Raw genomic sequence first — 15,982 nt, forward strand, 5'->3', positions numbered from 1 at the left:
GTGTCTAATGTCCTGGTTATGTTCAATACAGGGCTGTTACACTAGACTAATAGCTGTGTTATCTTAGCAATAACTGAGCAAAACTAGCTTTTAGTGGGTATAAAGTCTGTGTCTGATGACAGACACAGGTTTCTCTTGCAAAACTTCCCTGGGAGTTTATTAGTGTTGTCCTCAATGAAAATGCACATTATTATATATTTAATAACAATATAATGTAGTGAACACATAACAGACTTTGATTCTTTTCTCCATATATTTTGATTTTCAAAAACCTGCATGCAGTGAAGATGGACGGTGCAGATTATTAAATGAATTGTTCTATATTTCTTTAGTGTAGCTGGAATAGTGACTGATATGACATGCTTTTTTAAAAAAATACCCCTTCCCCTCCTAGTGAATATCTATTTATGACAATATACGGTATTAATTTATAAGCTTGGGGGTTGGGGAGGAAAAAAAGAGAGAAAATCCACATTATAGTTACAACTATTATGGATCTTTAGATTCAAATGTAGTTCTCAAGGAGTAGTTCTGGGCCGTTTAATGCTATGTCTCTGCTTTTCAGTAGTAAGAATTTTATCTGATTAGCCATAGGCCATAAGGCAGATAAAAGAAGCTGAGAGTTAAGCCACAAATTTGGCTATTTGTATTAAATACAGAACCACACATGGTAATGTGATTTTCCTTGTTTAACTGCGAAAAGCACACAAACTCATTTGATGTAACAACATTCTTCCTGTGGCTAAACTCAAGACAGATGCTTTTTTTCAAATAGACCTTTCTACAGAGGAACCTGGGTGATACAGTAAACAATGTCCTCTACAGCTATTCTACAAAATACACAAAAACATTCTTCTAATGTAAATTTATTATTGGGGGCCATTCTGAAAGGCAGAGGACATAACACTGAACCTGCAAGCCATCATCCAGGATAAGCCATTCTATTTCCCATCTCCCTCTGGCTTTCCATCCCCTTCTCCCCACACGTCAGTCCTAGCTGTGCTGTTTTGGGTCCCCACCCCTAGGTTTTCCATCTTTCTGCAACCCTTGGAGATCTCTTAAGCTTGCTGATACCTCCTCCCTTGAGCGCAGGTGGCGCCATTTTGGCAACATACGTTAAAGGCACTCGCCTCTGAACTCTGGAAATAAAGAGATGACGATGAAGCAAAATTCTGAAACAACGAAGGGGAGAAAAAAACAACTTCTGACAACAAGCACAACTGCACTATATGAAAGGGTGCAACAACAAAGCATTAAGGTAATTCAAGGCACTCCATAACTGTTTTAAAAGAAGTAGATAGGGAGGAGCAATGGTCAGAAACCAAAGATGATGTATCATGAGATTAGTTCATTGTGCTTGCTTCTAACGACAAGTGCTGTGCAAAGCCCACTGGGAGGCAGGAGGAAATGAAATGCAAGGCTAATCTCTCCTCCTGCCACTTCTGTGGAATGTGTTAAGGGGCCCAACTCTGAGCCACATTTTCATCAAAAATCTAGTGTAACAGGAGTGCACTGAAGGTGTCTTTCGCCTTCCTACCAGGTAACAATTCATCCTCTTCATAAACCTCCCTTGTTTGGTACTTCTTTTATTTCGATTTCATATTATTACAGCAGTTTACACTATTCCTTCAGTCACCCTCAGAGGAGAGCTGGATACAGAAACAATTGCATCTAACACACATTTTATCAACAAAAATCAATGGTTTCTGTCTCCCGTGAACCTGAGATTGGCTCTTTTTTTTAATCTCTTCTGGACACAGATTCATACCAGTGTAGCTAAACCACTGTCTCTCAAGATAAGAGCACCCCTTTCTCCTTGCCACCAAATAGCCAACTTCCTTTCCCTTTCAAAGTATTTAAAGTGGGCATGTCTCCTACATACTCGCCAGAAGCGGCTATTGGGATGGGATGGAATGGAACTGCAACGCTAGCTTCTGGGCAGAGGAGTCACTGATGCTTATCAGGAGAGAGGGGTGAGGTGGCCGGGAAGAAAGGCCTCATGAGAAAGCCAAGCTACACCAGCTGGTAAATACTTGGGAGAAAGTCTCCAAAATCCAACTGGGAGGAGCCATTCAAAGCACTCACAAACCATTAAGTGAGAGTTCACTCACGTAAATTCTTGTTCAAGAAGGCTTCTCAACACTGGCAAAATCCCAGGTTTGCATGTCTGGCTGGCCTCAGGTAAACAGCATTTCCTTCAGACTCACATGCCACGTGGAACATTTTGTAAGCGTGATGGATTTCTGTGAGAGAACGCACCTTGGGCTGGAGCTACACATTCAGTGGTACACAGTGGGAGTGTGTGTCTCTGGGGGCACGAACCGCCACATTACCCTTGCAAAGCAGCAGAGACAATGACCCAGAAGAGAACAATGGACAATGATTGTTGCTTCCAGCCCCTTGCAATCCCCTCTCCTCTTGCCAGCTGCTTTCCCCCAGAAAAGCAGTCTGGGGAGAAGAGACCGCAGAGGAAGAATAGTGCTTGAGCAAAGGGTTAAGCCCCCGAACCTCATCCGCATCTTCTCCACTGCAAATTACCGTATTTTTCGCTCTATAAGACGCACCAGACCACAAGACGCACCTAGTTTTTGGAGGAGGAAAACAAGAGAAAAAACATTCTGAATCTCAGAAGCCAGAACAGCAAGAGGGATCGCTGCGCAGTGAAAGCAGCAATCCCTCTTGCTGTTCTGGCTTCTGGGATAGCTGCGCAGCCTGCATTCACTCCATAAGACCCACATACATTTCCCCTTACTTTTTAGGAGGGAAAAAGTGAGTCTTATAGAGCAAAAAATACGGTACTTCCCGTCCTGCAACTTTGAAGGGGAATATGCAGTGTCAAAGAGGGTTCTCAGATCCCACTTCTGCCCAATATGTGAAACGGCAGAGTTTTGATCTTGGTTAGTGAGGCTGAATGCGGACATGCTCTTCTCTAGTCAAAAGGCACTCTACAGTTATGATAGTGGCCTTGTTCAAGTTATTTCTCTGCTCAACATCAAAATTCCATCAAATTCTGTGGCCATTGGTCAAACGAGAGAGGAACTGGGGACCCTCCACCCCAGTGGCTAGGAATACTTGGAATAAAACCGAACAATGATCAGAGCACAATACATACTCAGGTGTCAAGAAGAAGAAGAAATACACTGTGCTACATCTACCACAGATGGCACAAGAGCTTGTGCTTAACATGTGTATTTTAAAGAGAACACGGTCTGGCACTATCAACTTCAACTGGTCTTCAATAAAGTGGCTTTTAAAAAGACCCAAAAACCTTGCAGATAGAAAAACAGATAGGAAAAAAATCCCTCTCCAGAAATAGGTAGTCCCTTGCTCACCAACGTAGAGCAAAGTCAAACAAAATATTTTGTTCTCCGTTTGAGTGGCCCTGGGCCTCCCTGGGTTTGCACTTTTGCAGGGAAAGGTTAATGTATGCAAACATATCACCACAGATACAACAGGACATTTTTTTACTTTAATTGAGATGTCAGGGGGATAGAGAGTCCCACTGCAGTCATGGGAATAGCAGCTCACAGTTACCTAGGAGTTGTAACTAGCAGCTGAACAACCTAATCCACTTACAGGATTTTACTTACAAACTGATTTAAACTTCTTTTAAAAGCACTTGGTATAGCGCTGCTCGAAGCGTATCACTTCAGGCTGCAAGCCCTGAATGATCCCTGGCATTTTAAAAAAGAACTCTTGGATATAAAGCTAGCATATCAGGGAGAAGTCTGCGCTAGAACTCTTCTCACTTTTGGGTGGTGCTAGACTGTTCAGGAAACTGCTGACACTGGGTGGGATTTAAGCAAGCCGTCTCCCTGCCACCACCTGTATTCCAAAGTGGTACAGTCCAGGGAATACTGTGTCCTGTGCTTTTGCTGAATGTTTTAGGCGGTGATAAGACCAGAAAGGGGAGAGATACAGGGCATATTTCTAGGTGTTTATCAAATCACCAGTTAGAGGTAGGCTCTGTTAAAAAAGTGGCAGAGTTTAAAAGTTTTCCAAAATTTCACCCTAACCCTTTATAGGAAAATATACATGTACATATATATATATACTTATTAGGCTGCAGTCCTATGTACACTTACCAGGTATAGGATTGCAGAGTTTAGTTTCCAAAGCACTGCATTAGTGCAATAGTTCTCTGTACTATTTTATTGGCTATCTTACCTGCACCATTCAATTGCTGCCCTGTGAAACTATGCTAATGTTAACTCAACAGATAATCGGACGGCAAAATTTGAGCACCCCTAACACTATAATAAGTAACCGATTTGGCAAGAGATGTCTTAAAGCTAACTCAGGGAGGGGTGAGAAAGGAGGTGAAAAATCTCATTTTTCAGATGGAAAATTCATTGTGGGGTGCAGGAAAAAAAGCAACCAAAGCTATTAGGGACACCTCTACGAGACAGTTTGCTGCAGACTCGGTGCTGCTAGCTACATGATTTCATCCTCACTGTCTTATATTGTTTTCCCGTTGAATCCTCACTGAAAGTATGCATGGGAAATCTGCAAGGGAAAAGCCCAACAAAAACGGTAAATGTGGGTTGCATTTGGATCGGGGCGAGCGGTGCGATGGAAGGGCATTTTAATGAGGATGTCATTGTGTGGAGGTTGCACAAAGCTTGCATTTCAGAGCCGTGAACATGCAGACAGTACTGGAGAGATGCAGGAGAAGGAGAAGCGGAGAAGGGTGCAAAATGAGAGGAAGGGGTGGTGCAAAAGCAGAAGGTGAACCACTTCTCTTCTGGTCTCCTGCATCTCCCAGCTCTAAAAGGCCCATTAGATGTTAGAGATGAGGGCAGCATGGTCTCAATCAGGATGGTCAGAAAGCAGTCCGGGATCTACAAGTGTTTCTGTCTCCCAATTGTTCTAAGAGAGGCAGGAACCAAATGGCTTTGCATTCTAAGCTAGAATCCCTGACCTGTGGTAGATCAGATTTGGCTCATGGGGTACAGAAGATAGTGAACTGCTGAGCCACCATTGTGCATCTGCCCCTACGTTGCAACGACCTCAGGTCAGTGGACCTTGCGGTTCAAGTTTGGAGACTTTCCAACATCTCAGGATGCTTGAGATAGCACCTTGTTGGCTCTTCCAGTTGACTAAGGCTGTAGTCAGATGAACAGCTTCCCTCTTCAACTTGGCTGGCCTTGGCAGTGTTACAGGTGAGGAGGGGAGCCAGATGGTGGAATGAATTATGGGATTCCGCAGCCAGGGACAAGCTGCTTCAGAAACTACACAGAACTGGAACGCCCAAAGGGATTTTAATGTTTGTTGGGCTGTGTGATAGCCACATTATCTGGTAATTGGCTCTAAATGTAATGGATGGGGAAGCCATTGCGCAGTGGAACCTTGCTCCACCCAACAGTTTAGTTCTGCACAATACTTCACAGAGCTGGCCCAAGACATTTTGCTGCCTGAGGTGAAGGGCAAGATCCTGCCCCCTTCCTTTGGGGACAAACTATCGGCTGAATGTGACTTCCCTACTAGTAAGGAAACTGCACACAAAGACAACGCTAGCTTAGCAGGCACAGCTCTGCCCTCTAGCACTTTGCCAGCACTGCAGCTTGAGGCAGCTGCCTCAAGATGCCGAACGGTAGGGCCGGTGTTGATGACTGTGGAAATCACTTTCAGTGAGGGAGGAAAAAACGAGGTCATCTGAACCCACTCAAGGCATGGTGTCATTGGGCACCGCAGGGAAATCTGATCCTATCCTTTCTTAGAAGGATCCACAGCTATGAGGCATTGCTTTGGTGACCAACACAAAGAAGTAGGAAACATACTAAAGGAGATCCCACTGAGTCCAGGGGAAATGTTTCACGACCCCCAACCCCAAATGAAGGCAAGATACATCTCTGTCTTGAAGATCAATGTTGTGATCTTCCAAGGCTGGAAACAAAGAGAAGATTCCAGAGAGAACAAAGGGTTTCTCTGAGTAATTTGGCAATTGGGTTGCATGGAACAGCCTAGTCTGTGCTTTAGAAGTTAAGTAAAGTCGTATTTGGCTTGCACTGAAGAGCAGTTGAAGAACATTTTTGCTTAAAAACACACCTGTCGACTGTACCAGGGACACAAGCGAAACAAAGCAAACCGTTCGGGGGGGGGGGGGAGAGTGTCTATTGCTTACACTAGCACCTCTACCAGAAGACAGGTTTCTACTCTAGAGCAAAAAATCACAGTAGAAAAATCAAAACGGTTTGTGTTCACACTCCCTGTCACGTGGAAATAATCACCCTCCCAGCCCAGGGACAAAGTGATAAACACACAGACTACTCTACACGGAGCTACGGTAAAACTGGTCATCGCTCAGGTGGTACTTCAGCCTGCCGTGTGGTGTGGACCGAAGGCCTGGGCCTTCGCCGCTCTTCCCCGCTCACGACACAATGACGGCCCACTCGCTGTCTTCCCTTCCGTACTGAAAGAGAAGCAAGGATAGTTTTAAGCATCAGCACGGCACAAGGGTTAAGTAGAGAGGGTCCCCAAACAGCAGGAAAACCACAGCCAATGGGACGCATCAGTAGCGTTAAGAGGCAACGAAGGTAATTAATACAACAATGGCACATAAGGAACACGTGAAACAGACTCATGTTAAGCACACAGAACAGATTCACAGCACGGCCAAGCTCCTAACAACCACCACTACTAATTAGACTGAAAATGCAAAATATAAATACCGTATTTTTTGCTCTATAAGACTCACTTTTTTCCCTCCTAAAAAGTAAGGGGAAGTGTGTGTGCGTCTTATGGAGCGAATGCAGGCTGGGCAGCTATCCCAGAAGCCAGAACAGCAAGAGGGATTGCTGTTTTCACTGCGCAGCGATCCCTCTTGCTGTTCTGGCTTCTGAGATTCAGATTTTTTTTTTTTTCTTGTTTTCCTCCTCCAAAAACTAGGCGCGTCTTGTGGTCTGTCTGGTGCGTCTTATAGAGCAAAAAATACGGTAAATTGTGGAACTGAATCTAAGAATAACATATGGTGGAGTTGTTGAGATCTCTGGATTTTATCTTGTTTCGTTGCTTCATGGGAGCAACAACAACGTGGAAATGATGGTTGTTACCGTATTTTTCGCCCCATAGGACGCACCTAGATTGGGGGGGGGGGAAATAAAGGGAAAAACATTTTTCCCCCCAGGCACGGGGCTGGGGCGGGGGAAGCCCGAGCTTGCCCCGACCCCAGCCCCCAGAACGGGAGCCAGAGCGATGGTGAAGATGCGCGCAACTTTGGCATCGCTCTGGGAGCTTGCCAGGCTGGGGGGATAGCTTCCTGAAGCCTGGAGAGCGAGAGGAATTGGTGCGCACCGACCCCTCTCGCTCTCCAGGCTTCAGCGAAAGCCTGCATTCGCCTCATAGGACGCACACACATTTCCCCTTCGTTTTTGGAGGGGAAAAAGTGCGTCCTATAGGGCGAAAAATACGGTAGTTGATCGTAACCCTCTGGGCTGCTTACGTGCCTCTTTAAAAAAAAAAAACCACCACCACACATACGTTGTGTGATGTGAATGGTCAAGAGGAACTTAACCAGCAGGACTGGTCCAAATGGAGTTTGTTCTTCCACAGAAGCTCTTGACACAGAAGTCAAAGTTAAGATGCAGGATGGGGATGCTGCTCATATAGCCAGGTTCAAATACCCACCAGTGCATGGCTTGTATCCTGGAAACTGACATTAGATGCTCTTAAAACTCTGGGCATGGGTGGCTGTTGAAGGCGTTAGGGGTGACAGCGATTGTAGAAGCTCTCTGCCAGCCAGCTTGTTACCTGGTTGAGCTCAGGGAGGAAAATACCACCCCTCCAAAGAAAAAATTGTGTTGGCAAGCAGCAGGCGCTTAGAACACTGTTTGGGTTTTTGCTTGCGTATTCACTATCATGTTTAAATATGGCCCTAATCTTGAAACAGAGACAAGGAACCTACCCCCCCCCCCCCCGAGGTTGTTAAGACTCCAGCTCCAAACAGCCCCAGTGGACAGTGATCACAGCAGGAAGTGACCTCTCCAGAACACGGAACGACTCTTTTCTTATTTATTTTTTGGCTGAGATCTCCTGGGTGACGCAGATGCCATTAGGCAGTTGAATGCACCTGCATACTCTGTCTGTTTCCCTCCCAGCGACCCATCCCTTCTGCACAGCCCCGGGCACTGACAACCCGTGCTACGTCACTGACCTCAAAAGACCATACCATTTCAGAAAAGGGGTGGGGGAGGGGGGGGAGAGAACACTTTGTTTGAGGGAATGTTTATATCAAAATCTTTCTGCACACGGAGAGCTGTCACTCCCCGTGCAAGGAAAGCGATCACGTCAGGAAAGAGACCTCCTGCCATGCCATCTCTCTCACATGGTAGTTTTCCACATGTGGATGATGAATGAGCCCTTAAAATGAAGAATCTTCCCAAATACACATTCTGAGATGGTGTATTTGTGCAAGAAGACTGCACCACATTGCAAACAGCATAGCTGAATCCGCTCCATGGATATTGCTGGACCTAACTTCCACATATTGCAACTGGGATGTTAGACATGAAAGGAACTACTCAGCCATCCCTCCCTCACATTGTTAATGTAGAAAATAAACGAGACTCTTACTTGGATATCACTCAGCTGGTTCAAGAAACGAGTAGCTAGTTGAGGTCCGTTTTCCATGGTTGGAATGTGCAAATGCTAAGGGGGAAAGAGAGACTTGTGAGTAGATGCTGGCCAACGCATGCACATGATCCGTCCTCTCGTGCTGATATAAGGGCAGAGGCTTGATTTAAGCAGAGGCTTGACAACCATATGTCAGGAGTGCTCTGATGGTGTTTCCTGCTTGGCAGGGGGGTGGACTCGATGGCCCTTGTGGTCTCTTCCAACTCTATGATTCTATGATTCTAAGGGGGGGGGTAGCTGGGGGAGGCAGAGAGAGGCTCAGCGTTTGACTGACAGCAGTTGACTTTGAAGGCAGGACTCTGCAGGAGTGTGTACCAAACACACAAACCATCCCTGAAGAGGGAACTGATTGCAAGGCACCTGGGGAATTCATTGGTAAGAGGCGGGAAGTTAACTCCATAAACAAGAGGACATAATTGTGAGAGGTTTTGCAACCAAAAAGGGATGGATAGTGCCAAGGTTGCAGGTTCGATCCCCTGCACATTCTTGCATTGGACGAGAAGATCCTCAACTCTATGATTCTATGTTCTAAAACCAGAAAACCAAGACAAAACCAAGACCGTCCTGGACAAAGGCAGGAAACGGACTGGAGTTTAGGACACCTAAGCCATGCCTACTTCCTTGACTTGAAGGTGCATTTCCTGCCTTTGGACACCAGGTGGAACCACAGCCCAGGCAAAGGGCTGTACTCCAGGGAGAATTTTACGGATAGCAAGAGATTTATTTATACGTCTTTCTTCCAAGGTGCCCAAGGAGGTTTGTTCGTTTATTTATTTAAATTATCAACACAAGCAAACAATCTGGGAATCCTTAGGGAGGTATGGGAATGGCGGCTGAAACAGTCGGGAACAATTACTGGAATTCAGGTAGGGGCTGACTTGCAATAGCAGAAGTGAATTTCTGCTTGCAAATCTTCAGGTGCCACCATATGAAATTGGCATTTTAAGAGCAAGTATGGTACTTTTTCTGTTATAATCAGTTTCTGAGTGAAGAGGTCAACAGAAATGATTATGGTGCAAGATGTATGTATCTTAATACACTTATGTGGACTTTTTAATTTCTTCCTCAGGATTGAAAGTATTAATTGCTGATTTTTCCTTTATTGGTTCATTCAGCACTGGTTTAAAATGCAGTTGCATAATAAACTTGAGGGGGGGGGGGAGGTAATCTGAGTCTTAAGAAGCTGAGGAAACCAACTCGCTGGCATGGGACAACTTTGAAAACATCCCTAGGGCTGACTTCCTGATAAACCTCAGCGCAACATGTGTCAAAAGTTACGTAACTTTGCCACAGCAAGACTAATAGCGTCGTTTTTGGCAGAAGATGAACTGCAGCTGTGTGGAAGCAGTGCTGCGTGCCACATGTAGAGGGCAGAACAGATCATGGGATCGTAAGATTGTTCAGTTGAAAGGGACCATGAGGGTGATCTAGTCCAATGTGGGAATCGTAAACAATGCCTTCTTAACATCCCTACTGGTCAGTGAGATTCTAAGTTAGGAAACAGGGCCTCCCATCTGAGCTGTTAACAGTGTTTTACTAGAGTTCTTCCAACGTTCCATAAGGAAGCCGATTTGAGAGCTAGATGGTGAAAAGTAAAATATAAGACCAACTACAATTCCTTTACGGATCTCCTTGGGAAATCCCTGACGCATGGTCAACAATCCTGCTTTGCGAAGCTGAAAAAGAGAACGCTTGAACTCACCTCGCCAAGGTATAATATTGTAGAAATGGGGCACACAACACAAGCCGTCCCAGCACCAAACATCTCCTTCACTCGATTTTCCTTCAAAGCAGCTATCAGATCACTCATGGTGACGTATCGCTCTGACACCTTGAATTCTCCCTGTGACAAGGTAGAAAGGGGAGGAGCCAAAGAAAGCATTATTAAATTATGAAGAGCCTTTTCCTCTGCTTAAAAAGTGAATAGCTTACTTATTAACACACGGCACAGTGCTTCCAAATGGGCGCTTAATGAGGGTTATTTATAGAGAAGGGCTCCCAGATGCACCTGTTGGAAATTCCACAGGTACCCCTAACTAATTCCTTATCAAGATGAGAAAGTGCCCATGAAATCTTACAGGCCAGCTCGACAGGGATTGTGCCGTTGTAGTGTTTGGTTGCTGGCTGGAGGCAAGAGTACAATGCAGTCTCCCTTCTGCTCACCAAACGGATCATAGCTTATAGCTTGAGCAGCAGCTCGGAAGATGTTCCCTGAGCTTGCAGAATGGCTCAGAACAGAGGTCACCACATTTGCAAACTGGGGAAAAATGTGTTGTAGGTACCACGGACATGCTGCAATTGCACACACGTGCACACACACTGATTCCCCTTGTCCCTCTGGCATCCAGACTTGAAAAAAATGTCTTTTTGCTCCCCACCCCACCCTAAGCCTAAAGCAGAGGGTGATCTTCCTGGAAATCGTAGCTGGGGAGGCGTGATCCCAAGCGTGATCTTCCTGGAAATCGTAGCTGGGGAGGCGTGATCCCAAGCGTGATTTCAGTGCTGGAGGCTTGGGGGAGTGGGAGCCTGACCTAAGAGACTGACAGCTACTACTAGCCACTACTTTGTGGCTTAGGGCCCTCGTATTTACAGGACCGCCTCTCCTGGTATGCCTCACAGAGGACCTTAAGGTCCATGAATAATCATAGTTTAGAGGTCCCGGGCCCTAAGGAAGTCAGATTATCCTCCACCAGGGCCAGGGTGATGGCTCCGACTTGGTGGAATGCTCTGTCCCATGAGACCAGGGCCCTGCAAGATTTAACTTCCTTCCACAGGGCCTGTAAGACAGAGCTATTCCGCCTGGCTTTCAATTTGAACTTAGCATGATCTTTTATTCCCCTTCCTTCCCCCTCCTCCCCTTTTTATGAAGATTACCCGCTCTGGGATCCCACAGCTAATTCTCCCCTGGTCTCCTCACTGGCCCAAATAGGACTAATTTAGCCAGCTAGCCCTGGTAATCATCTAATGTTTATTGGATAGATTTCCCCCCTAAATTGATTTTTGAATTCTGAATTTATTGTTATTCACGTTTTATACTGTATTTTATGTTGTTAGCATCAATGAAGTGTTTTAAATTTGTTGTTAGCCGCCCTGAGCCCGGTTTTCTGAACCGGGAAGGGCGGGGTATAAATAAAAAAATATTATATTATTATTAGATAGATGTCAAAACCTGGAAGCAAAAGACACAGCGGACACCTACCCACTTGCTTGCCAAGTCCAAAATGCTCTGTCTTGTCACGCCAGGAAGAATGATGCCGTCTAGGGGTGGGGTCGCCAGCTCCTCTTCTGTCAATACAAAACACAGTAGATCAGCATTGAAACAAACAAGTGCCCAAACGTGACTGGATAGCTCAGTTAGTTAGAGCATGGTGCTAATAACGCCAAGGTTACAGGTTCGATCCCTGTCTGGGACAGCTGCGTATTCCTGCGTTGCAGAGGGTTGGGCTAGATCTTCAGGGTCCTTTCCAACTCTATACTGAGGTGTGTTGTTGTTGTTTTTAAAATATGACAATGGAAAAAGACATTGGGAAGGAGGAAACATTTTGACTATTGGTATGGATGGGTGATACCATGAAATCCTTGGTTTGTCAAGCAGAATCTGACCCCAATCCACCTTTTCCCTAGATTTCTGAGGGTTTATTATTGCTATTTAATAAATTTGTATACCGCAACTTCACCCGCAGATCTCAGGGTGGTTCATAACATAAAATACAAGATAAAAACACAAAATACACAATAGAAACAAGAACACACACACAAACCAGTACCACCACCACCCAAACCAGTTCAGTTCCATGGGGTGATTCCTTACAGTTGACCATCTTACATACACTTGGCTCAGTCCCCTTTAAGCCCACCCCCCTTTGCCCAAGAGAGCATGTAGTGGCAGGGGAGAACCTCAGGCCCAGAGCCCAGATATGCCCCCCCCCCCAGGTTTCTTTGTCCAGCCCTTGAGACTCTCCCCAGGCCTCGCCCCTCAGTGGCCTGGTTTCACTTCCTTCTTTGGCGTTTTCATCTGGCTGGAATTGGTCCCTGGACTGTGATGTCCCTGGACTGTGATGTCATCTGCTTGTCTGGAGTACAGACAGAGGTCATATGCGTGCGTGTAGAAATAAGGACTCAGCTACATTAGTAAAGAAACAGAGATTTGAATGCGCTATAAACATGCAACACCAGATGGCGCCAGAGAGCAGGAAATTTTAAAACGCAATTTTCCATAGAGGTTTTTTTCTTTTGTAATAACGATCTGATTACAGTGGTACCTCAGGTTACGGACGGTTAAGTTACAGACGCTTCAGGTTACAGACTCCGCTAACCTGGAAGTAGTACCTCGGGTTAAGAACTTTACCTCAGGATGAGAACAGAAATTGCGTGGCAGTGGTGCGGCGGCAGCGGGAGGGCCCATTAGCTAAAGTGGTACCTCAGGTTAAGAACAGTTTCAGGTTAAGAACAGACCTCTGTGGTACCTGAGGTACCACCTGGAAGGCTGCCTTGAAAGCAATGTTGCCCTCTGGCTGAAAGAGGTCCGGTCCAGTATATATGTGACCGAGTTGGAACCATGTGGTTGAGGGTGGTCACGAGGTCACTGAAAAAAGTGATGGCACCGATTCCCCAGCTGCTGCAACAGACTAATAGAAATACCAGTTTCTGTGCCTTCAAATCACAAGCCCCTGAGTGCTCCCACAGCCTGGAGGGGTGGGAAGCTTCTCACGTTGACGACTTTGGCAATTTTGCCAACCCCCAGAGAGGTTGGGAGATTGTTGTCGTTGGCATCCGTCTGTCTCGGGACACAATGGAGGAGTGTGCCTTTGGGGGTGAAGTCAAACTGTTGGAAGGTTACAGCGCCTGCTGTGGCTGTAGAGACCGATGTGGGAGAGACATGTTTTGTTGCAGCTGGGGCAGAAGAAGGCGTCCGGTTGTGCTGCTGCAGGTGCCCCATGGCGTTTCTTCTCTCTGCGCTCCTCCCAGCGGCCATTTCTCCTCTGCTCACTGCTATGGATACAGGACCTGTTTTGTCTGTCTCCAGGCACTGCTGTCGTCTGAAAGGGATTCCTTGATGTTGCTGGCCTTCATGTCACTTTTGCAGACATCTTTGTAAAACCAAATTGGTTCGCCAACAGGCCTGGTGCCGGAAGCCAGCTCCTCATAGAGCAGCCTTTCTCAACCTGTGGTTCCCCAGATGTTGGGACTAATAATAATAATAGTAATAATAATAATAATTTATTATTTATACCCCGCCCATCTGGCTGGGTTTCCCCAGCCACTCTGGGCGGCTTCCAATAAAACACTAAAATACAATAACCTATTAAACATTAAAAGCTTCCCTAAACAGGGCTGCCTTCAGATGTCTTCTAAAAGTCTGGTAGTTGATTTTCTCTTTGACATCTGGTGGGAGGGCGTTCCACAGAGTGGGTGCCACCACCGAGAAGGCCCTCTGCCTGGTTCCCTGTAACTTAGCTTCTCACAGTGAGGGAACAGTCAGAAGGCCCTCGGCACTGGACCTCAGTGTCCGGGCAGAATGATGGAGGTGGAGCTGCTCCTTCAGGTATACTGGACCGAGGCCGGACTACAACTCCCATCATCCCTGAGCTCTGGTCTTGCTAGCTAGGGGTGATGGGAGTTGTAGTTCAACATCATCTGGGGACCCACAGGTTGAGAAAGGCTGCCATAGAGCATTTCCTTGGGGATCCTGCCATCTTCCATTCTACCGACATGACCATGCCAGCGTTGATCCGCTATTAAGTTAAATTTTCTTGGCCAAGGAAGATTTGCTAGGTAGGGACCTTGTTTCCACCCTGCGATTCCCAGATCAAAAGCTTCCACCAACTTCCTTTATCGTGCAATTTGTTCAGGCAATCATGCGGAGAATCAGGACAACGAAGCAACTTGAAAGCCAATCTACAGGCTTTGGCTAAATAAGAAGCTCACTTATCTTTCATTAAAGGAGAGATCACCGATGTCAGATTAAAGAGGAAGAACATTAAAGTGCAGAGTCTTGTTTTATCGCTTACGGAGTTGAAAACCTCTTTCTTTTTCCTTGCAAGTGAAGCTGTGGGCTGCATTTTCACCATGTCCTGATTAAAATTCACCATTGTGCAGATAAGCGCTGCTCTGGAGGGGACAGCACAGAAATGAGGTGGCCTAAAACAGCGGTGGGAAATATTTTTTTTCTTCTGGAGGGCGGCATTCACTTCATGCACAACTTGGGGGGGTTCATGCCAGCAGGCGGGGCCAGGTGTATAAATGGGCAGAGCAATGGATGCGACTCCTGCTTCTGTTGTTGTTTAGTCGTGTCCAACTCTTCGTGACCCCCTGGACCAGAGCACGCCAGGCACTCCTGTCTTCCATTGCCTCCCGCAGTTTGGTCAAAATCATGCTGGTAGCTTTAAGAACACTGTCCAACCATCTCGCCCTCTGTCATCCCCTTCTCCTTGTGCCCTCAATCTTTCCCAACATCAGGGTCTTTTCCAGGAAGTCTTCTCTTCTCATGAGGTGGCCAAAGTATTGGCGCCTCAGCTTCAGGATCTGTCCTTCCAGTGAGCACTCAGGGCTGATTTCCTTCAGAATGGATAGGTTTGATCTTCTTGCAGTCCATGGGACTCTCAAGAGTCTCCTCCAGCACCATCATTCAAAAGCATCAATTCTTCGGCCATCTGCCTTCTTTATGGTCCAGCTCTGACTTCCATACATCACTACTGAGAAAACCATAGCTTTAATTATACAGACCTTTGTCGGCAAGGTCCTCCTTCATGGATCATGGCGAAGGGGCTTAAATAACTCAGAGAAGCTATGAGCTTTGCCATGCAGGGCCACCCAAGACAGACAGGTCATAGTGGAGAGTTTTGACTAAACATGATCCACCTGGAGCAGGAACTGGGAAGCCACTCCAGTTTCCATGCCAATAAAATTCCATGGACGAAAACAACAGGCACTCAGGGCTGATTTCCTTCAGAATGGATAGGTTTGATCTTCTTGCAGTCCATGGGACTCTCAAGATTCTTGCTACACCTGTGCAAAAAGGCAGGTTTCTGCATAAGAACATAAGAAGAGGCTGCTGGATCAGGCAATGTTGCATGCAGTTCCAGTATCCTGCTCTCACAGTGGCCACACAGATGCCTGTGGGAAACCAGAAGCAAAGTGTGAGCACAAGAGGCCTCTCTCCCAGAGGCATCGCAAGGTGGGTGTGGATCGCCCTGGGTGCCACCTCTGAGGGGTGTGACAAAATGCTGTGCGCCAGTCAACGCCTGTGAGAGACTGTGCTGGTCCTGGGGGCTAACCGAGAGGCAAGGTCTGAGTCTGGTCCAAGGTCGATGATGCAGTATGGAGGCTGTCCATCAAAGCTGAAGCAGGG

General features: G+C 46.4%; 1 protein-coding gene across 2 annotated transcripts in view; it reads right to left on the reverse strand.

The window, feature by feature from the left end:
• Positions 1 to 374: 374 nt before the first annotated feature.
• The window catches only part of BCAT1 (branched chain amino acid transaminase 1), a 73,500-nt gene continuing 57,892 nt past the window's right edge, over positions 375 to 15,982 (reverse strand). For both annotated transcript variants that reach the window (XM_083700765.1, XM_083700766.1), the window contains 4 exons: positions 11,831 to 11,916; positions 10,334 to 10,474; positions 8,572 to 8,646; positions 375 to 6,412 (listed from right to left, as the gene is read on the reverse strand). In XM_083700765.1, coding sequence (XP_083556891.1) covers positions 6,371 to 6,412; positions 8,572 to 8,646; positions 10,334 to 10,474; positions 11,831 to 11,916 — 344 coding nt within the window. In that variant the 3' untranslated portion in view covers positions 375 to 6,370. The remainder of the gene's footprint in view (positions 6,413 to 8,571; positions 8,647 to 10,333; positions 10,475 to 11,830; positions 11,917 to 15,982) is intronic.

Source organism: Podarcis gaigeae, assembly GCF_964106915.1.
Source record: "Podarcis gaigeae genome assembly, chromosome: 10".
Lineage (NCBI taxonomy): Eukaryota > Metazoa > Chordata > Lepidosauria > Squamata > Lacertidae > Podarcis > Podarcis gaigeae.